Source organism: Lutra lutra, chromosome 5 (assembly GCF_902655055.1).
Source record: "Lutra lutra chromosome 5, mLutLut1.2, whole genome shotgun sequence".
Taxonomy (NCBI): Eukaryota; Metazoa; Chordata; class Mammalia; order Carnivora; family Mustelidae; genus Lutra; species Lutra lutra.
The window spans coordinates 51,786,711-51,811,702 of record NC_062282.1 but is presented as its reverse complement, the minus strand read 5'-3'; the positions used below and the strand labels follow the sequence as shown (position 1 = coordinate 51,811,702).

The following is a 24,992-nucleotide window of genomic DNA, read 5'->3' as shown; positions in this document are numbered from 1 at the left end:
AGAATTTCACCAGCCACATTTTGATAGTCATATGGGGCTCGTGGTCTCCATATTAGACAGTAAAGATAGATAATATTTCCATCATCACTGAAAAACTATATGACAGTGCTGGAGGCTGTTTGTGTATTTTTGTGCCCTAACCTCCAATTTCCTGAAATAAACACCTTAGCTCGTTAAGTGGGAACACAGTGTGATTAAATGTTCCTCAACTAAAAAAAAAAAAAAAAAAAATCAGTCAATCCCATTTTCCTATATTCAGAAACAAAACCGAACACCATCCCTGTCCTTGGACACCATCGCCAATCTGATGATTTAGCTGTCGAGACCTTCCAATGGTCTTAATATGGTAAATATTTTAGCTTCTACTGAGTTAGGAAAGGTAGCAAAGATCTTCATGCCAATGCTCCTAGGCCCCTTCCCTAGCTTGGTTTACCCTTGCAGAATCTCTATGTTGCTCAGATTCTCCATTTGCTCATTAGTGAAGTCCACTGTAACATTTGTGAAGGCCTTTTAGTGTAAACTGCAAAGCCATGCCCCAGCCTCACTCACCACTTTATTCCCAATAACTAATATTGTGCCTAGACAAAAGGTACAATAAACATTTGTCAAATAATAGAGCTTCTTGTCAAAGAAGAAAAGGCTATGGTGAGTGCTGTGAAGTGTGTAAACCTGGCGATTCACAGACTTTTACCTCTGGGGCTAATAATATATTATATGTTAACAAAAAAAAATTTTTTTTAATTAAAAAAAAAGAAGGCCAAATACTGTAGCAATGACTTTTCTTGTAGGACTATTCAGAGCGATGTTAAATGTATTCAATTATGTACAAATGGGGAGACTTTAGAGCCATTCTTGTAACACCCTTTTCATTGTCATGCAGCAGTTAGACCAGGAATAAAGACACCTCATGATCTCTCTCCTTTCAGGTGATGGAGCAAATGACGTAAGCATGATTCAAGCTGCTGATATTGGAATTGGGATATCTGGACAGGAAGGCATGCAGGTACTGTTCCCCTCAATTATTCTCATTTCTTCCCTCTCTCTGACCCTTTTTGGAGAGTTATGGAATTCCCCCCCAGTGTTGGAGGATCTTCTCCCCAAGAGCTTTGCAGAATTATCATCTGAGAGTCACAGGGCTTCCATGCCTATACATAACCTCCATCACTATATCCTTTGCTGCCCAGTCCTTCTGATACAGAGGAAAATTGAAGGATGCTTAGCCTTTTTTATTGGGGGGGGGTGCAAAAAAAGTGGTTTTATTAAGGCATGGAGAAAGGACCCATGGGCAGAAAGAGCTACACCAAGGTCATGGGGAGTGGCCCGTTATCTACTTTCAAGTTGGGAGGGAGTTACAGGTAGCATAAGTCCCTAGGGAATTTTGGAAGCAAGGTTTCCAGGACCTTGAGGGGGCTTAGCTTTACCAGCAATACCTGTATTCTAAAGCCTCCCTGAATGGGAGGAGCTAAGCTTTCTACTGACTCCGTTCTTCCTCTCTGTAACCTCTATCCACATCCAAGAGTGCGGTGCCCTCCATGAGCAGTGACAGATATAAGGACATTTGAAAACATTTTTCAATTGCCATTTTAGTCTTGATGGCTAGATTGACCTATAAATTGTAAGGTACACTTACTAAGTCAAAATTCAGCTTGGGACAAGCATACTAGCTTGAGCTACTAACATTTCCCACTAAAAGAGACCCCACTTTGTGGTTTTGAACCATTAACAACTATATTCCCACCGCTAGTACAGACAGGAGGCATTGCCTAAATTTGTTGGTGAGGATGAAAGAACACAGTTACCTTTTGAGTTTCTTCCATAAGCCAGCACTGTACTAGGCATCTCGCATTTATTATTTCAATTGATTTGAACGATCACATCCCTGTGTGTTAGGAATTATTATTCCTTTTTTTTTCCTAGATGAAACCGGTGCTGGGAAAGGTTAAACAGCCTGACCAAGACTTATACCAGGGTCCATAACCAGGCACTTCCAAACCTCATACTTCTTTTTTTTTTTAATTAACATATAATGTATTATTTGTTTTAGGGGTTCAGGTCTGTGATTTATCAGTTTTACACAATTCACAGCACTCACCATAGCACATACGCTCCCCAATGTCCATCACCCAGCTACCCTATCCCTTCCACCTCCCTCCCCTCCAGCCCGGTTTGTTTCCTGAGATTAAGAGTCTCTTATGGTTTGTCTCCCTCTCTGGTTTCATCTTGTTTCATTTTTCCCTCCCTTCCCCTATGATCCTCTGTCGTATTTCTCAAATTCCTCAAATCAGTGAGATAATATGATTATTGTCTTTCTCTGATTAATTAATTTCACTTAGGATAATACCCTCTAATTCCATTCATGTCATTGCAAATGGCAGGATTTCAGGGTTTTGATGGCTGCATAGTATTCCGTTATATGTATATACACCACATCTTCTTTATCCATCTGTTGATGGGCATCTAGACTCTTTCCATAGTTTCAAACCTCATACTCTTAAGAGTACCATGACCTATGTCCTGTTCTGAATAATCCCAAGGGCAGAAGACACAGTTCAGCTCCATGTAAAGGAAGAGCTCTCCCGCCATCAGCTCCATGTGAGGGTGGAGCCAATGTTCTTCCGCAGGAGGCAACCAGGGTGTTGAGAGGTGTGAGGCTTTTCTGCATGGACGCCACTACTTTCTGGTTAGCCGTCGCATCTCTAGCATGGTGCCAACACATTTTAGGCCACAGTTAATGTTTATCAGATAAGTGGAAGGAAATGAAAGGCCAGACTAGACCACTAATTCTTTACAAGCTGCCTTTCTTGGATTCTAGTGAGGTTTGGATTTTTCAGAAGAAAGGATGGGGGATGTCCAATTCCAAAGAGCCACCCTAGGTACCACTTAATGACAAAGGGTCTTTTGGGCCCTACCAGGTACGGACCTAGAACAAAGCAGAGCCCTCAAGGGGGACTCTTTGGTTCACTGGTGGCCATGGGTAGAAGCTGATGTCTCTGTTCTGCCCTCTCAGGCTGTTATGGCCAGTGACTTTGCCATATCCCGCTTCAGACACCTCAAGAAGCTGCTGCTTGTGCATGGCCACTGGTGTTATTCGCGCCTGGCCAGGATGGTGGTGTACTACTTCTACAAGAACGTGGTGAGTAGCCCTATGGGAACCTCTTGTGCAGGCCTTGGTAGGCCCTGCCAGGGGACCCACTCCTACCACAGTGGTAAGACAAACAAGCTCAGCATAAGGGAGGGAGACAGGCCAGCCTAGATTTTGAATCCCAAAACCTTCCTACTAGTTCTGTGAACTTGAGCAATATAACTCACTTCTCTGGGTCTCAATTTCTTCTTTTGTGACATTATTGTGAGCATTAGCAACACTGTATGGAAAGCACCTGGTACAAAGAAGGCAGCATGAGTGGTTACAAGCATGGACTTTTGAGTCAAACATATTTGTTTCAAGTCTAGGCTCTTTTATTTGGTAATGGCCTTATACCTTCTTTTTACCATCTGTAAAATGGGAATGATAATAGTACCTTTCTCCTATATTTGCTAGAAGGATTAAAGGAGAGCTTGTTTATAAAGTGATTAGCACATAGTAATCACCCTATAGGGTCAGCCATCATTTTTATTATTGCTATTGCCATTGCTCTTAGATGGGCTCCATAAAGGAGATTTACTTTCTGACTACAAGAAAAAAGGACTTGAAGAATAATTAGCCTGACACATATCTTAAATTTTCTCCCCAGACAGACCCACCCCAATGCAAGCACTATACCCCACACCTTGGGAGAGTACAGGTTTAAGACTGGAGTCCCTGGCTTCACCTGATACATAAATCATTTCAGCTTCCCCAGCCTTCCCAGCAGGGAATTCACTGAGGTCAGGACATTAAATAAAATGTCTCATGGCAAAAATGTTTGGATTGGGGAGATCATCTGGGTTTTAGTCTTGCCTGACTCTAGCATACTGTGTGAACTTGGAAGTTACTTAACCTCTCTGAGCCTTGGTTTCCTCATCAATAATATGGAGACACTAGGACTCCCTCTGTCCCTAGAAGTATTATCAAGAGACTTTAGTGCCAGAGCTCAGGAAAGCATGTGACACTATACAATCATAGGAAGGTAACATTGTTTCTCCTAAAAAATACATCCATTTCTGTCTTGTTGATAAGAGCCCAAAGCTGGCACACCCTAACTGAGGCATTAAAACTTTCAGAGGCTCTTACTTGAAAAGCCCTTGATTAACAATGGGTATTGGAAAAAGCCAGAACGTTGCTGTACTAAGGGAGGGAACAAGGCGCCTGAGTTTTCATTACCTAGTTCAAGGACTTTTGAATAATCCCCAAGAGTCTCCAAATAGAATCCAATTCCTGTTTGCATAAGGAAAAAGGGAGGATTAAGAATTGAGTGACGAGGGGCACCTGGGTGGCTCAGTGGGTTAAGCCGCTGCCTTCGGCTCAGGTCATGATCTCCGGGTCCTGGGATCGAGCCCCGAATCGGGCTCTCTGCTCAGCAGGGAGCCTGCTTCCTCCTCTCTCTCTGCCTGCCTCTCTGCCTGCTTGTGCTCTCTCTCTGTCAAATAAATAAATAAAAAATCTTTAAAGAATTGAGTGACGAGTAGAGTGATGTCAGAGAAACACGTTAGCTAAGTAGCAGCTGCAAAATTGCATTTTGTCCCCTTGTTCCATTCTCCCAGTCCTGATTTAGGCATTGTCACAGTTGCCCTCCCTCAAGAGTGAGCATTTTTGTGCAAAGTTCAATGTATTCGTAAATAAACAGCATGACAAAAAATAATGTAAATTCGATAAACTGCATGGTAATATTCAGCCAGTCTATGCAAACAAGTCACTCTATTTAACTTGAAACTCACTCTGGGCATGAAAGACTGTTTACTTAGAATTCAAAATGCCCGTTTAATTTTTTTTTCTTGCCTCCAAAGGAGCTGTTCTTTGAATAAGCATAACCTCTTCTCCACATTAAATTTGTGAAATAGAAAAGGAAATGTTTCCAGCCAGCCATGCTTTCAAAGCTTAAATGGTATTTATTTCCAGCCTGATGCCGTGCTCGAAATTGTGATACTGATGCCGCATTATCTCCCCATTGCAATTAGAGGGTGGAGAACTATGACTTCCACATCCGAAACCAATTTCAGAGGGGATTAAAATGCTGCCTGCTCTGAAATTTGAACAATGAATTAATTACTGCACTGTAGCTTCTTGGGAGGAAAACGCAGGCCCCCTTTCAGTGATGCCGTCACCAGGTTCTGGGCGCCCCCTCCATAGGGCAGAGATTCCAGCGGATGGAAGCGGAAGCAAGCAAGGTCCTAACAGGGCCTGTGGAGGAAGAAAACAGTGTTAAACTCCAGGATATTGTTGGGACAATGGAACAACGACTGATTTCATTTATTCAAATCATTACCGAACATTTCCTGAGCCTGACAGTCTAAATCAGGGCTCAGTGAGCTTGTTCTACAAAGGGCCAGGTAAGAAATACTTTAGCTTTGCAGGCCGTGTAGTCCATGTTACTTACTCCTCATCTGACCTACTCAACTCTGCTGCTGCGGCAAAATGAAAGCAAACTGTAGACAACATGCAAATGAATCAATGTGGCTGTGTCCCAACAAAACCTGATTTATGGCTGGATTTGGCCTGTAGGAAGTGGTTTGTCATCTCCTGGGCTCCATAAATCTTGCTTCTCAAAATGTGGTTTCTGGACCAGAAGCATTAGCATCACCTAGATGCTAGTTAGAAATGCAGATCCTTAGAACTGCATCCCAGGACTACCGTCTCAGAATGTCACTTTTAGTAAGATCCCCGGCTAATTTGTATGGACCTTAAAGATTAAGAAGTACTACTATAGGAAAAGAAGTATTACTATGCTAAAAGAAAAGAAAAAATACTTTACAATATTTTCTTATACACATCTCCCTCGAAGAAGGTCAGGGTGCTAAGGACATATCACCAGGAGATTCTTGGCCTAATCAGTTAGAAAGAAAGTAACATTTAAGCTAGGACCAAAAAGAAGAGCTAGAACTATGAATTTGCCAGTTTCCTTGCCAAGAAGGAGAGGCTTGACAACCTGAGTCTTCATAGAAAATATTTTAGGTAGTTTATAATTTTATATCATATACTGTATCTAATTCCAAAAAAAGAGATAAAAGTGACTTATAGTAAAAACAGAGGCAATAGAGAAGCAAGAAGGGACATTTATAAGAGTATAGAGCAAAATTACAGAAAGGAAAGAAGTCAGTTGTACCAGGAACCTGGGTTAAGATGCAAAATATTAAATGTCTGGTTAAAACAAGCATACCAGTTCTCCAGGAGGAACACTCTCTCTTTGCATCAATTTGTCAAGCAAACCTTTAGACGGTCACACAAATACCTTCAAGAAACTGTCTTCTGTGGCATTTTTGTTGGAAATGAAAATTAACCTCCATATGGTAACTTTTTCTAACAACCCTTGATAAATCAGTATTAAATTATAATTCAGTAGGAATGGTTCTATGGAAAAATGAGCCAATGATATCCAAGCAGTGTTCTCTCCCTTTTTTTTTTTAAAGATTTTATTTATTTGACAGAGAGAGAGAGAGATCACAAGTAGGCAGAAAGGCAGAAAGAGAGAGAGAGGGAGAAGCAGGCCTCCCGCCGAGCAGAGAGCCCGATGCGGGGCTCGATCCCAGAACCCTGAGATCATGACCTGAGCTGAAGGCAGAGGCTTAACCCACTGAGCCACCCAGGTGCCCCTGTTCTCTCCCTTTGACTAGGGATTAAAACCCTTCAATACTGCCCATGTGTGAAGTGTAAGGCAAGGAGCTCAGTAAATGCTAGTTTTCCAACACCAAGGTCCCCAGAGTTCTCCACGCCACTCTTGATTGCTGTAGTGTCCTTGGTACTTAGCACAGCTGGTTAATGTTTGGCATAGCATCACTAGCATTAACACCCACCAACATCTATAGGGAACCAACCACATACTAGGTGCTGCCCTGGTATGTATGTTTATGTATGTATGTAACTCTGAGAGCTACGTGTAATATTGGGGTTAAGACCAAAAATATGTGCTAGAACCAGACTGAGTTCAAATCCCAGCCACAATCTGCTACTTAGCAATGTGGCCTTGAGTGACTTACTTAAGCTCTATGTCTCAGTCTTTTCACCTGTAAAAGGGGGATACTACCTAACTCACAGGGTTATTATGTGCATAAATGAGTTAATATGTTTGAGGTACCCAGTAAATCTTCCATCAGCCCTGTGGGGGTAAGGACAGTTATTGTCCATCTATAGATATGGTAGCTGAAAGCCAAAGGGGTTACCCAGATCACACAGCTAAGTACATCACAGAATCAGGATGGGACCTAGTTCCACTGTACTCCAAAATCCCCAGACTGAATGTCCTCTCCACCATGGCATTCAGTGTCTCCCAGAGGTCCAAGCACCCTGTTCTCCAGCAGTTGCCAAATTCTTTGTGTGTTTTCTGCTGTCCAAGCATCTCTAGCACCGTGTCTCAACATAAATTGTTCAAGAAATATCATGTGATATCACACTTGACCAGAGAGCTTCAGACAGCCTCCAACACCAGCCAGTCACTGCTCTCTTCCTCCTTTAGCTTAGACTATGGCTGGAGCTTGGGTGAAAACTGGGTCAAGCATCATAAAATCTACCAGATAAGCTTGTACAACTTAAAAGCTGCAATTTGGAGAGGAAAGATTGAGGCTTGGAGTTAGAAAGACCAGATCTACATTGCAAATATCAGACGATGGCCTACCCCTGGCAAACTTGCTGCCTTGCTCTCTTGGCCCCCATGGCGGGAACTGCCAATCACAGCATTCTGTGTTCAGTACTTTCCCCCACTTGTAGCACTTTAGGATGGATCCACCTGGCCTCTCATGGTGTAGGATAAATGACTCTAGACATTAGTGCTGGAGACTGAGCTGTAGTCTCAGATCTTGAATTGGTTTAACAAGAGCATCCACTTCCCCCATCATGTTTATGAGGATGGACTCTAGAGCTAGAACATCTGAGCTTGAACTCCAATCTGTTACTTAATAGCTGTCTACTGCCGAAGCCAGGACTCTGAGGCTCAGTTTCTTCAACTGTAAAGTGAGAGTAGTGATGACTGACTGCCTCATGGAGCTGTCAGGTGGCTCATGGGTCAGAACAGAGTTTAGCAAATAGTAAGTGCTTTGGGTGTTTGTGTTGCTATTAGTAGCCTCATCTGTAAGATGGTCTCGCTTCCAGCTCTGGCATCCTAGGCTTCTACAACTGGAAGTCACAGTTCCAGTCCCAGGTGGCCAAGGGTATTTGGTACGGTCACTTAGCCTATCTGAGCTGCTCAGTCTACCTATGTGTAAGGGAGATAAGAGTTACTGTCTTGCCCATCTTGCTGGGGAGGGAGAAGCAAGGCAAGGTTCTCAAAGGGGGAAAAAAAAAGAGAGAGAGAGAGGTCAAAGCTTCATACAGCTGCTGAATGCTAATACCAAGGGGACTTCAGTATTTCAAGTTCCTCTTAAGCCAACCATGTCAAGTGCACAAGTGGTTGTTGTTGATCTCAAAACTCTAAGTCTGCCCATAGTATATTTCAAACCTACCAGCACAACAAACAGATTGAGCCTTCTCACTCCTTCTGACAGAAAGATGCAAGGTCCAGGATATCTCAGGGCACCAGGATCTCTTTCAGAGCCAAGAAACATCCCACAGGTCACCTGAGCAGAAAAGCCAAAGGATAGAGCTCCTTAGCTAGAATCTCTCTGTTAGCATTGTTACTGTGTAATCCAATAGGAGATTAAGAAAGTTTGGGGGTAGTCAAAGAGAAAGAGCTTTGAAAACTCAGATGCTGGTTGTGTGACTTTCTAGCTCTGAACTTGGACAAGAGGTAAGTGAGTATCTGAAAACCTCAGATTCCTTGTCAGTCGAGTAGGGCTAATAACATTATCATCAAGATATAACATTAATATAATATGTACTATTTTTATTAGCAATAAGCTTTCAAGAGTCTTGGGACAAATTAGGTCTATGGCACACCTAATCTACTATATACTAAAATAGTATAATATATATCACACACTTGGCATGAATAGGAGCTTCAGTAATGATCATTGGTGTTACTAGAATTAGCATGTCCATGTTATTAAAATTCTAGAGAACCTCTTCAAAATAACCCTGGCCCAACAGTTAGAACACGAACATTCTAGTTTGTACACAAACCTGCTGAATGATTTCTTGTAATACATTTCACCTTTCTGTGCCTCAGTCACACAGAGCTGAGAATTTCTAGTCCTAACTCTGGAGCAGCAGTTTACGTGACCATCTTGGTCAAGTTACCAAAGCATATCACAGTGTGGTAGATAATACTAGTGACCCAGCCCATCTCAGGGTGGGGTGCTTTTGAGTGGGAAACAGCTTTAGAAAGCATAAAGAAACAGGGAGAAGATTTCTTACTCTTCTGAGTTGCATGACCATTAGGAAAATAATGTAAGGAAAACCTCATGAAATTTTCTTCCCACCAGTCTTCCTGCCCATGGTCCGGTCTTTCTATGATTCCTTCCCCAGGAGCACCGCCTTCTTTTTCCACATTACTGCTAATAATAACTACCTTATCCCATGCCAGGTCTAGGTACGACTGTTCCTGTGTGAAAGAGGGCAAGGTGATGTTCAGAAACGTTAAGCAATTTGCTCCGGGTGACACAGCTCATAAGTGACAGACCTGGAAATTCCAAACCAACCTTTTCTGCCTCCACAACCTGTGCTGTTAACCAGCACAGTGTACTTATCTTAACGAGTCGGTGTAGTTCCCTTCAGGTCCTAACTCACAGTCATAGTTGTTGTAGCGGCAGCTGCTACTCTAAGGATTAGTTACCGCTGACCCTTACACAACTCTGCGTGTCACAAATGAGAAAACAGAAACTCCAAGTCAGCGTGGTGACTTGCCAGAAGCTCCTAAGCAGCTGTTGTTGACCACAGCCCACGGGTCCTCACTCACAAGGCCACACTCTCTGCCTGCAGTGCTATGTCAACCTGCTCTTCTGGTACCAGTTTTTCTGTGGTTTCTCTGGCTCCACCATGATCGATTACTGGCAGATGATATTCTTCAACCTCTTCTTCACGTCCTTGCCTCCTCTCATCTTCGGAGTCCTTGATAAAGACATCTCTGCAGAGACACTCCTGGCGTTGCCCGAGCTGTACAAGAGTGGCCAAAACTCTGAGGTAAGATGGAGAGGCCCCAGCTCCTCCCTGCTGGTGTCAGGGAAGGAGCACTGACTTGGGGTCGGGGGCCCTTGCACTCCCGTTGCCACTCTGCCTCTGTCCTCCCATGTGACCCACTCCCCATTCCTGGCCTGTTTCTCATGAGGGTGATAGATCAAACCAGTGGGTTTCTAGGAAATCATCAGGATGGTTTCCTAGAAGGCAGAAAGAGATCGCATTGACACCCTGAATGGTTTGGAGAAATCAGACCACAGGCACTCCAGGTGGTCTGATTTGCACAGACACAGCCCAGAGACTGGATGGAAGAGACACACAGGGAAACTGACTGCCTTGAAGGAAGCGTTCTGGGAAGAGGGGCATTAAATGCATGAGAATACCTCTGGACCCGGGAGAAAGGTGTTTGAGAGCTAGTAATATTTTGTGGACAGCCAACAAAGAACCAAGCCCAGTCCTAACCCAAAAATGGTAGGAGAGCAACAGAGCTACCCTAGCACATCAGGCGAGAGAGACACAGTGATGGCACACGTACACCCAGAGCTCCTCTGATTTTTCCCCTCCCTCTGATGTGCTAGATGTATAATGTATTCCTTGGGTATCTAACAGTAAGAGAAGTTAATACAGCAAAAACAAACTGAGAATAGCTTCACTTTTCTAGGGAAGGCAGGAGGAGGGAAGCACAAAATGAGAACTTGTCTCTGAAGCCACGGAGCCCTGTCTGTTGGGAACCTGTGATCCTGGACTGGGATGGAGAGCTCCCTTTCAGATGTTATGTAGAAATCTTAGAATCTCTAAACTTACCAAGTGTGTATTACCACTAGTGATGTGCTAATGAAAGGTAGTTATTAATATCTGAGCACTTCCTGGGGACTAAAGCACAACTGCATTTAGATTTCTCAAAACCCAAGGAGATAGTTGATGTTGTTTTTACCCTTTTTGTGGAAGCCACAGCCATTATCAAAGCAGTTTAGTGACTTTCACAAGGTCATACAGTTAGTGGCACAGCTAGGACTTGAACTAAGGTCTGTCACCCCCAGGTCTATACTCTAATTTTTCCATCCTATTGCTTCTAAGAACACTGTAAATACCATATTGTCTGTCCAGGTAGCACAAGAAAGTTGCTTATAAAGAATGGAGGCTCACTTTGGTGGTTAGTTGATGTGTTTTTTCCTGGCAGTGCTACAACCCGATGACTTTCTGGATTTCCATAGTGGATGCATTCTACCAGAGCCTTGTCTGTTTCTTCATTCCTTACCTGGTAAGTTCTATAACCTCATTCTAACTAAATCACAGAGTGGAACTGGTCCTGTTAATATGAAACACTGCAGCACAGAGGCCCCAACTGCAGACTACATCCAATGCAGTATTTGAAAAATCAGACTGCTTTACCAAAACATCTCAATTTTTGCTAGCTTTTGAGAAACTGGAAGCTACCATTATACTGGGTCATTTTTCCCACATGGCAAAAACCCAGAATTGACTCACAGCCCTGGTAGATGGTGTGTGTGTTCTCCAGTTTGCCATAGTCCCTACCACTCCCTTTTGTCTTATACCTAGCCTTCTACACTCCTTTACCATTTCTTACTTGAACACTGAAGGTATTTGAATTTATAATCCTTGATTTATATTTAGATTTGTGATTCCAGGGTCAGGGCAGCATGCATTCAGGCAATAAGTTCTGATAATAACAAATGCTACATCATCTGAAGTAATAGCAAGAGATACCAGCCCCATCTCAGTATGGTTCCCAGTTTAAAGAGTGGGAATTTAGATAGTCAAGCATAGCTCAATTTCTCCTGGATAGGGTACCACAAGGTAGGGTAAGTGCATTCTTTTGTAGTTAGTGACAAGATGGGTCAAGGAGACAGTCATTTTGTGCTTTTGAATTTCCTATTTTACAATACTTTCCTTCTCTGGGACTCTGCTTGCCTTTCTTGGTTATTTTTTGCCCCTACTCTGTGCTCAACACACCTACCTTCTAGGCCTATTTGAACTTTTCACCCTGAAGTTCTCACCTTTGCCTGGCCTGCCTTTCCTCTCTTTTCAAGAGATAAACTCCTCTTATTATGGTCTCAGCTGATTATCTTCTCTTCTGTACCCCCAGGGTATTTTGTATACCTTGTACCATTATATCATTTATCCCCTTAATTGTACCACATTTTCCCTGCCTAGTAGACTATAACCTCCTTGAAGGTAGACACAGAAGTATCTTAAGCATTTGTCATTGTGCCTGCTGGTTCAGCCATTCCACAATGTTCTGGAATAACCATCGTGGATTCTGCCACAAATGTGTTTCCAAAGAATTTAGCCATATTAACTCACTCTTCATCTTGTCTGTTCCTTGGGTCAGTTCCCCACGGATGGCAGCTGCATATCTTCTCTTCATTCCTTCCCCTCCCACAACACTCACCTTGAATCCCAGGGCACATCTAACAGTGCTTGCTTTTTCCTTCTCTGCAGACCTACAAGGATTCTGATATTGATGTCTTTACCTTTGGGACACCCATCAATACCATCTCCCTCACCACAATTCTCTTGCACCAGGCAATGGAAATGAAGACTTGGGTAAGCACCTCAGAACCTCTCCTACCTAAAATATTTGAGTTGTTTTACTCTGTATCATTGATCCACTCTAGAAGTCAAGCAGAGAAAGAATTATCATATAGTTTCACTCATATGTAGAACATAAGGGCCTTAGGGGAAAGGAGAGAAATTCCCATTCCCTCTGAATGGGAAGAAATCAGACAGGGAGACAAACCTGGACTCTGGGAGACAAACTGGGGGTTACAGATGGGAGCAGGAGTGAGGTAACTGGGTGATAGGTATTAAGGAGGGCACGTGTGGTAATGAGCACTGGGTGTTATACACAACTAATGAACTGTTGAACACTACATCAAAAACTACTGATGTACTATATGCTGGCTAATTGAACATAATAATAAAAAAGTAACTCCTGAACTCCTACCTGTGTCCCACTTGTACAGGGATGAGCCAGGTATAAAAGATAAAGTGCCTAGCCTCAACTTGCTTATCATCTATCCAGGATTATGAAAATTAGGCCTATAAAACTATGAGACAATTCATTGCAAAAATTAAATATGTGGGATTAAAAGCTTTTAGAGTATTTTGGAGATGAGGAAAACAGTAGCCTGACTGGACTTAAGGCTGGGTTAGGGAAGCATATGCTCTCCATTTAATTTCAGGGTAAAAGATTAGAAGGCTACCTTCATGTGAGCACACCTCAAGCATGTCCAAATATCACATCTCAGTATCTAAAAAGATAATGCCAGCTTTTTCATTAAATTCTTATAGTCAGTGATAATTATAAAAACAAAGAGCTTAAAATCATAGAGCAGGTACCTATTTATATGATTTTTAATGTATCATCTTATCTAACATCCCAGAGCACTCTGTAGGTTTTGGGGGGTAGTGGTTAGTCTTATATAGTGCTGTAATTATTCCTCAACAAGTTTAAGGTACACAGGATAATCACTTGATATGCATTTATTGTAAAGTAATAGATGTTAATTAAATTAGATCAGCCTGTACGACGTGAGAGCTAGTAGGAGCCACCCAGGAAAACTTACAGATCACAGACACCCTGTGTTCCAATTCATGCCAAAGACAAACAGAACAAAGTGATAAAACCAAAAAGGTATAGTCAAGCTTAAGCACAGGATAAATTTCTTCAAGAAGCACCAGCAACAGAAGAGGCTGAAAAACAGTGAGGTAGAGGAGGGAGAGGTACTGGCCTGGCTCAAACTAAAGGCTTTCCAGAATCCAGGACAAGAAACTGACTGGGGCAGTGGGGAGTCTGGTCCCTATGGGGTAAGGAAGATTGGAGCCCTGTTTACTGCTAGGTTCAAGGCCTTGGCTAGAGTAGCCCACTCAAGAAAGCAAGCTAAAGAAAAGTTGACAAGGACATGCTATTTGGAATTCCAGTTTTATCAGAGGCCATGAGGAAGGGAGGTAAGGATCAAAGACAATTTTAATACTGGGAACTGAACCAAGCTGAGGAAACATAGAACTCTTCAAAATGAACACTTTTGTCACTGAAATTAAGGATGCATTTTGTGGGATCCACTCTAGATCGGGCTCTGACAAATAGTAAACTACCAGATTGAAGATATGATTGGGAAATCATCTGGAATGCCACCAAATCTACCAGACTGAAGATATGATTGGGAAATCATCTGGAATGCCACCAAGTACGATAAAGTAATTCAAAGGAATAATGGCTAGAATAAATGGCTCCAGCATCCACATAAGAGTCATAGAAGAAGAAAAAAAAAATGGTAGAGAAGCAGTATCTGAAGAGATAATAACAGAAAATTAAAATAAATATGAACATATCACTTGGATATATCACAGTGAAACTGTATAGCATACAAGAGACAATCTTAAAGTCGACCAGAGGCTATGGACAGCTTACTTGAAAAGGAAAGCCGTTAAACTGACAAATAATAGAAGCTAGAAAACAATGGAATAATTATCTTCAAAGACCTGAGGGGAAATAACAAACAGTTACACATCACTTAGAACCAGGGCAAAATCAATGACATTTTCAGATAAACAGACATTGTAAGGTTTGCTACTCCCAGACCCTCAGCAAAAGAAGAAACATACTTCTGTAAGAACATAAAAGCCAAACTGTAAGAAACAACAACAAGGTAAGAAAGGATTGTTCATTAGGCAATTTATGCTAAAATATTCATCATTAATAAGAGAATAGAAATATGTATTTAACTATCAATTTTGCCATGAAAGTCCATATTTATTTAGTGTGTCTCAAAACTTAAGGTCTCTTAATACTTGAAAATGTATCTTCAAAACTTAAGGTTTAGCCATAAAGAAATAGAAAAAAATAAGAGGGAAATAGGAAACTATCAATTCTGCATGGTGTAGGAAAGATAAAAAGTTAAGAGCAAAGAAAAATGATAGCCCCCCTCAAAAAACCCACAAAATAAGATGTTCAGAATAAATCCAAATGTATCAGTACTCATAATAAATGTTAATGGGTTTAATTCACCTATTAAAAGCAAAAATTATCAAACTGGATTTTTTTGTCCAGCAAACATAAGGACAAATAGACAAATTCACAATTGTAGTGTGAGATTTATATACAATGCTATCCGAAACAGATCAAATAGAAAGAATATAAAAGCCTGAAATTATCACATTTGATCTAATGTAGTTGGTAAACATGCATCTTTTCAAAAACACACAGACCATGTACCAAAAACTGAAGGACCAAATTCTAAATTCTTATAGGAATTTGAAAGAATCATAATCATCTTTTCTGACAATGCATTTAAATTAAAAACAAACAATAAAAAGATAGTCAAACAAACCTAACATGTCTGGAAGTTTCAAAATATACTTCTAAATAACCCATGAGGTCAAGAGTAAATCATGATGGAAACTATTGCTGAATGACTATAAAAATGCCACATATGCAAACTTGTGGGATGAAGCTAATACTTTTATTATTAAAAAACAAAAAGATGGGGCGCCTGGGTGGCTCAGTGGATTAAGCCTCTGCCTTCAGCTCAGGTCATGACCTCAGGGTCCTGGGATCGAGCCCCGCATCGGGCTCTCTGCTTGGCGGTGAGCCTGCTTCCTCCTCTCTCTGCCTGCCTCTCTGCCTGCTTGTGATCTCTCTCTCTCTCTCTCTGTCAAATAAATAAATAAATAAAATCTTTAAAAAAAAAAAAAAAAAAAAAAAAAACCAAGAATTCAATTCAAGGAACTTAATAGAAAGGATCAATAAAACCAAAACTGAGTTCTTCAAAACCCTAATAAAAACTAATCAGCCTTAAAAAAAGAATGAAATCCTGCCATTTGCAGCAACAGGGATAGGATCTAGGGAGTATATGCTAAGCAAAGTCAGTCAGTCAGAGAAACAAATACCACACTTATGTGGAATTTAAGAAACAAAACAAACAAGCAAAAGGAAAGGCAAACAAAGAAACAGGCTCTTAACTATAAGGAACAAATTGATGGTTACCAGAGGAGAAGTGGTTGAGGGATGGGTTAAATAGCAGATGGGAATTAAGGAGAGCACTTGTGATGAGCATTGGGTGTTTTCTGGACTTGTTGCATCACTGTATCACACACCTGAAACTAATATTGTACTGTATGTTAACTGAAATTTTAACTTAAAAAAACTAATCTCTGGCAAACCTGATCCAAAAGACACCAAAAAGACCACAAAAATATGAGAATGATTGGTAATTATAGATAAAAATTTTAGGTATTTTTTGAAAATTTAAAACAAGTTGGTAATTTCTTTACATGTAAAATTTACCAGAACAAGAGTGGTGAGAGTGGGCATCCTTGTCGTGTTCCTGATCTCAACGGGAAGGCTGCAAGCTTTTTCCCATTGAGGATGATATTTGTTGTGGGTTTTTCATAGATAGATTTGATGAAGTTCAGGAATGTTCCCTCTATCCCTATACTTTGAAGCGTTTTAATCAGGAACGGATGCTGGATTTTGTCAAATGCTTTTTCTGCATCAATGAGAGGACCATGTGGTTCTTCTCTCTTCTCTTATTAATTTGTTCTATCACATTGATTGATTTGTGAGTGTTGAACCATCCTTGTAGCCCAGGAATGAATCCCACCTGGTCATGGTGGATAATCTTTTTAATGTGCTGTTGGATCCTGTTTGCTAGGATCTTGTTGAGAATCTTAGCATCCATATTCATCAGTGATATTGGTCTGAAATTCTCCTTTTTGGTAGGGTCTTTGCCTGGTTTGGGGATCAAGGTAATGCTGGCTTCATAGAAAGAGTCTGGAAGTTTTCCTTCTGCTTAAATTTTTTGAAACAGCTTCAGGAGAATAGGTGTTATTTCTTCTTTGAAAGTTTGGTAGAATTCCCCAGGGAATCCATCAGGTCCTGGGCTCTTGTTTTTTGGGAGGTTTTTGATCACTGCTTCAATCAAAATCAAAAGCTTCTGCACAGCAAAGGAAACAGTCAAGAAAACAAAGAGGCAACCCACGGAATGGGAGAAGACATTTGCAAATGACAGTACAGACAAAAGATTGATATCCAGGATCTATAAAGAACTCCTCAAACTCAACACACACAAAACAGATAATCATATCAAAAAATGGGCAGAAGATATGAACAGACACTTCTCCAATGAAGTCATACAAATGGCTATCAGACACATGAAAAAATGTTCATCATCACTAGCCATCAGGGAGATTCAAATTAAAACCACATTGAGATATCACCTTACACCAGTTAGAATGGCCAAAATTAGCAAGACAGGAAACAACATGTGTTGGAGGGGATGTGGAGAAAGGGGAACCCTCTTACACTGTTGGTGGGAATGCAAGTTGGTGCAGCCTCTTTGGAGAATAGTGTGGAGATTCCTCAAGAAATTAAAAATAGAGCTTCCCTATGACCCTGCAATTGCACTACTGGGTATTTACCCCAAAGATACAGATGTAGTGAAACGAAGGGCCATCTGTACCCCAATGTTTATAGCAGCAATGGCCATGGTTGCCAAACTGTGGAAAGAACCAAGATGCCCTTCAACGGACGAATGGATAAGGAAGATGTGGTCCATATACACTATGGAGTATTATGCCTCCATCAGAAAGGATGAATACCCAACTTTTGTAGCAACATGGACGGGACTGGAAGAGATTATGCTGAGTGAAATAAGTCAAGCAGAGAGAGTCAATTATCATATGGTTTCACTTATTTGTGGAACATAACAAATAGCATGGAGGACATGGGGAGTTAGGAGAAGGGAGTTGGGGGAAATTGGAAGGGGAGATGAACCATGAGAGACTATGGACTCTGAAAAACAATCTGAAGGGTTTGAAGAGGTGGCGAGGTAGGAGGTTGGGGGAACCAGGTGGTGGGTATTAGAGAGGGCAAAGATTGCCTGGAGCACTGGGTGTGGTACAAAAACAATGAATACTGTTATGTTGAAAATAAATTTAAAAAATGATTTAAAAAAATAATAATAAAAATAAAATAAAATAAAAAAATTTACCAGAACATAACCAAGGTCATTTAGCAAACCTGAATAAATCAGTCACCATTAAAGAAATTGGCTAAAATAATCCTGATACCAAAATAGGCACAGAAAGTTCAAGGAAAGAAAATTATAGACCAATCTGACTAAATGAACAGAGATATAAAAATTCTAAATAAATTATTGACAAATTAACTCAGAAGTATGTGAAAGCTGAGAAAGCCCAACCAAGGAACTTTCATATCCTGGTAGTAGACCACAAACTATAAGCTGATGCCACCACTCTAGAGAGCAGTTTGAAAATAGCTGGAGATTGGGGCGCCTGGGTGGCTCAGTGGGTTAAAGCCTCTGCCTTCAGCTCAGGTCATGATCTTGGGGGCCTGGGATGGAACCCTGTATCAGGCTCTCTACTCTGCCGGAAGCCTGCTTCCTCCTCTCTCTGCCTGCTTGTGATCTCTGTCTGTCAAATAAATAAATAAAATCTTTAAAAAAAAAAATAGCTGGAGGAGTTTAAGTACTCACCTGCTAGGACACAATTCCACTTTTAAGTATAATGCACCCTGGAAATACTCTTACATGTGTATATACAGAGATGTCTTTAAGAATGCTTATTATAGTATTGTTCCTAATAGCAGGAGAAAAAAAAAAAAAGGAAAAAGCCTAAATGTTCATCAATGGGAAAATAAATTGTGGCATATTCATATAATAGAACAGTTAAAATAAATAACCAAAGCCAGATCCATCAACAAAGATGGCATTCCAAAGCATTAGGTCTAGTGAAAAAAGTTAAAGACGCATTCATAAACATGTATGTATAAAATATGCGTAAGAATGGTAAACCACTGGGGCGCCTGGGTGGCTCAGTGGGTTAAAGCCTCTGCCTTCGGCTCAGGTCATGATCCCAGGGTCCTGGGATCGAGCCCCGCATCGGGCTCTCTGGTCAGCAGGGAGCCTGCTTCCTCCTCTCTCTCTCTCTCTCTCTCTCTCTGCCTGCCTCTCTGCCTACCTGTGATCTCTGTCTGTCAAATAAATAAATAAAATCTTTAAAAAAAAAAAAAGAATGGTAAACCACTGAATTTACGTTCGAGACTGAAGAGAGAACATTTGCAAGGGAATCATGGGTACTTTAATTGTATATGTTAAATTTCTTTAGTGAAAACTGGAGGAAATATGACATAGTTAAAATTGATAAAGCTGGATGTTGGGTATATGAGGTATACTATCTGTTTGCTTGAAATATTTTACAATTTAATTACATTTAAATAAAAGAAAACTAGCTCAAGACATTTTCCAAGAGGAATTCTACTATCTACCACCCTCTTAACCACTAGAATTTTTTTAGCCCTTCAAAAGGCCCTGAAAAGTACAATCAGGCCTCAACTGTGTATCACATGGGTGATGAACTAAAGATTCTGTACCTTGATTGCTCAGCCCACCTTCTCACAGCACTGCATGCATCTGCTTTCAAAGAGGGGACCTTTTCCTTTCACTCCCCATTCAGCATTATTAACCCACCCAAAGCATTTCTAGACCAGCTAAACCGGTAGTTACTTGTAATTTCTGGTGCTCTTGGAAGGAGTCGGTTACTAAAATCATTATGAGAAAGTGTATTTCCCTTTTGAAAGTACTTGAAGCCAGACACTCTCTTTCTTGGGTAGAAATTTAATATGAATTTTAGTAACTGTCAGTTTTCACTGACATGACATTCAACTATAATAATGACTTGTCTGCTTTAAAAGAGGATAGAATTAAAATATGCAATAGCTATAAGATTTAAGTCAGGAGGGAGTTAAACAGAGTTAAAGTGCTCTAAAGCCCTTGTATGATTCAGGAGTAGGGAAAAGTAGTTACATACTTTAGACTATGGTAAGTTAAGATTGCTTATTATCATTTATTGAGTAATCAATGAAAGAAAAGAAATGGAGTACACAGCTTTCAAACCAGTAAAGGGAGAAAATGAAATTGTACAAAATAATCAAGTTTAAAAGAAGATAAGAATGGGTAAAAGAACACAAAACAGGACAAAATAAGATCGGACAACAGGACACACTATTGCTTTGAACATGAATAAACTGCCAGCCACATGTGGAAAAAATGGATTCCTCACACCAAACAGGATTTTATTTATCTAACATTTGAAAAACAGAGTATATAGGCAGTGAAACTACAAAGAATGGCTTGTAAGTATCACCAAATTCAAGGGTGAGACAGAATCTTTAGGGGTTCTTTGAGTAAGTATGTTCAAATTCTGGGTGATAGCAATATGGGTGTTTGCTTCTAATGCTCCATTAAACTGCATGGTTTTTTTGAATTTTTTAATGTGTGTGTTGCATTCCCCCCTCAAAAAAAGTTTAAAAGGAAGTTTGTGCCATGATTTCACTGCCCCCTGATCTAAGCTATAGTTTCAACAGTGTTTACTTTTCCTTTCCTTCCACAGACCATTATCCACGGGCTTGTTCTTATAGGCAGTTTCCTGATGTATTTTGTGGTATCCCTTGTTTACAATGCCACCTGCGTCATCTGCAACAGTCCCACCAATCCCTACTGGGTGATGGAAGGCCAGCTCTCAGACCCCACTTTCTACCTCGTCTGTTTCCTCACACCGGTCATGGCTCTTCTCCCAAGGTTTGAGCACAGGGATTGTTTTCTTCCTAGAACCATAAAAGTCCCCCCGCTTAATAAGCTATTTTCCTAAGCCAAGAGTCAGGAGTTTGACTCCTGCTGGGAAACTTGAGGCTATTGTTTCAAAAACAGGATATTAGATCAAGAGAATAATGAATTAGAAGGCAAATAAGAGGGACTCTGATCGGAGGTCAGCCACAGAGTAGCAAAGTCACCAACTGGCATGCCCTCAGTTGTGACACCTATAAAATGATAATTCCTGCCCTATTGCCTTACAAATTTTGTTGTGTATAAGGGATCATTTTGAAAAGTTCTGTGATCCTTTATTAGCCCAGGAGTCTCATAACTCTAATAACTATAGGGACAGGCACACAACTGCAGTAAACCAGGTATAGTACAGACATGGGGAGAAAGACCTTCTCAGCTTCTCCCTATCATTGTCACCACAAAAGATCAAGTCTCAGCATTCAGAGCTTTAGACTTCTTTCAGAAGTTCAAATTTTGCATGAAATAGCCAACTTTTTAAAATAATTCAAATTTATTACACATAAAAAAATGTGTATTAGCCAATAAAGCATTCCAGCCCAAAGACTATTTCTAACATTTCTGGCCTAAACCCGCATTCTACTTTTCCAGAAGAATAACAACAATCATGCCTTGCATTTCCTTGAAGCTCATTCTTGCTACACACTATCTAGCACTTTGTTTTGCTTTTGCCATCAACTAGATGTTAGGCAGAGCTATAGTTCTAGTGCCACTTGCTCATGGGACAGCTAAGTCCCAGGAAGGACCCTAATGTTTCTATAAGTCCACCAAAAACCACAGTGGGAACTGGATTCTCCCAATTTTGTGGCCAGTGTTCTGTTCTGCGGCCCATACTCGAGTTAGAACAGTCAGTGAACTTGAACATGTACATGTGTTCAGGACTTAGCCCCTTTCCATCCTTATGATCTCACCACTCTGAACACTGAAATTCAGCCACCTTATCATCATAAACTGTAGTAAACAGACTATCTCAATATTGTGCAGAACTTTCTCTAATCCAAAATTAGAGAGCCATAGCCAGTCATACTTCCTTTAATAAATGTGGCAGCTTGCTTACCTAGGTTGGTCTCCATTTCCTTGTCCTAAGCCAGCTCAGAACCTTGATCTCTGATGCACCTCTGATGCAAGGTTGAAGGCTGACGATACCTAGATGGAAACACAAGGTCTCCTCACCTTCTTGCTCTTATTCATGCTGTTCCTTCTATTTGGAATACACTTTCTATTACCAAACCTCCTCATCTTTTGACATTTCAGGCATGACCAATTCCAACCCTTCTATGATTTCACCTACCTTCAAGTGGAAATACATTCCCATCACCTGGGTGTGTCTCTGTCACTGCCTGTAGCCATTTGTTATAAATCATCTATCTCTGTCTGGCCATTAATTTCTGGACAGAAGGTATACTCCTTATATTTATATAACCAATACTTAGCACAGTTCCTGTCACATAGGCTTCATTCTGAGACAAATGAGCAATCCAGGTTAGAAAAGAAAGGGGAATAAAAGAGGACCCTTTTTCTTAAGAAACCTGCAATCCAACAGACAATTCCAATAGAACTGTTATCATAATACAGGAGAAGTGACAAGTTTTGAAAAAGGGCCTTGAGTGAAGAGCAGGAAGCAATTAAGAACAAGTACAAGCCTCAGAGGATATATTGCCCACCCCACCCCACCCCTTCTTCGGCCCAACTCCTTGGGAGAGACCATTAAGAATGTGGCTTAAGTACTTTTGGGTTAAGTACTTTTGTTCACACTTTTGGATTAAACAGTTACGATCACCACAAGCCAAGGACTGAGCTCCCCTGTTCCATATCATATTTAGGGTATGGAAGGAAAAGTCATTAGCCTATATTCTTTGTCTTACGCTTGGGTGGGAAACACCTAGAGCCAAAACCAATCAGGTTGCTAAGGATATTTAAAAAGTATCAAGACTGTTGACAACTGTTTTGAAAAGACAAGCCTTCAGCATTAGAGCTTGTTATAACAGATAGGGGACAAGTTAGGAAAAAGTTAACAAATATTTGCTTGCTAATTAACATAGCGCATAAGTTAAATCTCTGTTCTTTATCATCATTTACTAAGAAAAGCAGATATTTCCTCTGATAAAGATTATTTTAATAGTTCCAAGGACTATAGACTCATAATCTTGGAAAAATAAATGTTTCATATAGAAATCTACATGAAAGAATGTTTGCCACAGAAAACTACTCATTCACTTAAAGTTGTAAACTACGTTTATCATAATGGAGATTGATTTCACACACCAAGCTTGTGATAATTAGCCCACTAGCTGTGACCTCACTTATCTTGGTCTAATTAATTCAAGCAGTATAAAAGAAATGTACAGATTCTCTTAAACTAGGAACATGTAAATTATTTTACAGATAAAACAAAAGAAACTACTGCACTAAGTTTACAACACAAAGCAGTATCTTAATTAGCTATAAGGGAGGATAACCATCCTTGAACACTCTTTCCTTGGCTTCAGTAACACAACACTCTGTTTGTTTTTCTCCAACTTCTTTGCTTCCTTTGCTGGTTTGTGTTCTTGACATGTGGATGTCTAGCCTTGGTCATAGGTTCTTCTGTCTTCTAACTTTATATTGTCTCCATAGACATAGCAACCACTATTGTGAAGTTAAGTATCATTTTTAATAGATGAATCTCCAGTATAAATTCCTAGTCCAGACTCTCTTCTGAATTCCAGATGTATCTTTCTAGCTACCTATCATCACCACCATGAGTCACGTTTACTCTGAGGAAACAGAGGCATCTGTAATTTAATTCATGATCCATCCTCTATCAGCACCGCCATCAAAGAAACAGGTCTCTTCCAGAGTTCTCTCCATCAAATGCTACCCACTTAGGACCAGGACAGAACAAACTCCTGGGAGTTATCCTTAATACCACCTATCACCTCATATCTGACTTGTCAGAAGAACAGATGGGTTTATCCCCTAGTATTTGTCAAATCCATCTACTACTTCCATTTCTAATCTTTTTACCCCAAATTACTTCAGCAGTCTCCTAATGGGTTTGCTCTAACCCATTTTCATTGTGTCAAAGTATAATTTTGTCATCTGTTTATGTCCCACCCCCCACCCAAGAGCATCTCAAGGCCATCACAATAAAGCACAAAAACCCAAGATATGGCTACAGTCCCTGCCTGCTCTGGCCCTACCAAACCCTTCTGTCTCATATTCCCCAACTCTTACCCTCACTTTCCATACTGCAGCCATTGTATGCAGGATTTTGTTCTCATCCCCTCTTTGCCTGACTACCTCCTACACATCTCTCAGTCCTCAGCTTAAATGTTTTCTTCTCAAGGAAGGGCTCTCACACCAGATCAGGTGTTTGACACTTTTCATTGCTCTCTCCATTTATAAAAGTCTATTTATGTGCTACATGAAAGCAAGAACCTTGTCTTGTTCACAGTTTGATCCTTTTAGGCCTGGATTATTGTAGGGCCTTTACAGGTATTTGTTAAATAAATGGATGGAGAAAAGAAAGTGATAACTTGAGGGAAAGGCTTAAATTTCCAAGAAATTGAATCTTTCCTGAAACATATACATGACTACCTGTACTGCCTCACTGGGTGAGATGGAAAGAATAGGGGAAATTTTATCTTATGCCATTGGACCTACTGTTGTCTTCAGAAACCCTTGCCCACTGTGAGGTTACCCTAAAGCTTTTAGACAATAGTGGAAGGATGGAGCCTTTCTATAAGGCTTTAGAAATAAAACTTTTTAAAGAATTATTTTTGGAAAAGACCATGAGTGTTCTCCTGACCAGTTGAATTACCTTTTAGGTTAGGAAATTGACACCAAAAGAGGGAACATGAATTGCCCAGTATCATAAGATGGTGTAATGGTGTGATTCTTTCTCCATACACCATATAGTTTTACTCACCTCCCCACTCCTTTCTTCTCTAAACTTGGACTAGAGAAAAGATTCAAACACAGAGACTCCCAGAGTCCACCTTCAACTTGGCAGAAACAAAGAAACACTTGAGTTAACCATCAGGGAGGTCAATTAGGTCCTCAGTTTTTTCATCTAGAAAATAGTGATAATACAGAGATGCTGTCAAGTCAGTCCATAGATTCAGGGGAAATATGTATTTAGAAACTACTTAAAAATTAGTAAGTTCCAC

At 40.6% G+C, this 24,992-nt stretch overlaps 1 protein-coding gene across 4 annotated transcripts in view; it reads left to right on the top strand.

The window, feature by feature from the left end:
- Positions 1-24,992, top strand: part of ATP10B (ATPase phospholipid transporting 10B (putative)) — a 100,561-nt gene that overhangs the window by 72,296 nt on the left and 3,273 nt on the right. For 3 of the 4 annotated variants that reach the window (XM_047730957.1, XM_047730954.1, XM_047730955.1), the window contains 6 exons: positions 927-1,003; positions 3,008-3,133; positions 9,983-10,183; positions 11,358-11,438; positions 12,641-12,745; positions 20,612-20,799. In XM_047730957.1, coding sequence (XP_047586913.1) covers positions 927-1,003; positions 3,008-3,133; positions 9,983-10,183; positions 11,358-11,438; positions 12,641-12,745; positions 20,612-20,799 — 778 coding nt within the window. The remainder of the gene's footprint in view (positions 1-926; positions 1,004-3,007; positions 3,134-9,982; positions 10,184-11,357; positions 11,439-12,640; positions 12,746-20,611; positions 20,800-24,992) is intronic. The other variant, XM_047730956.1, reaches the window with a different exon arrangement.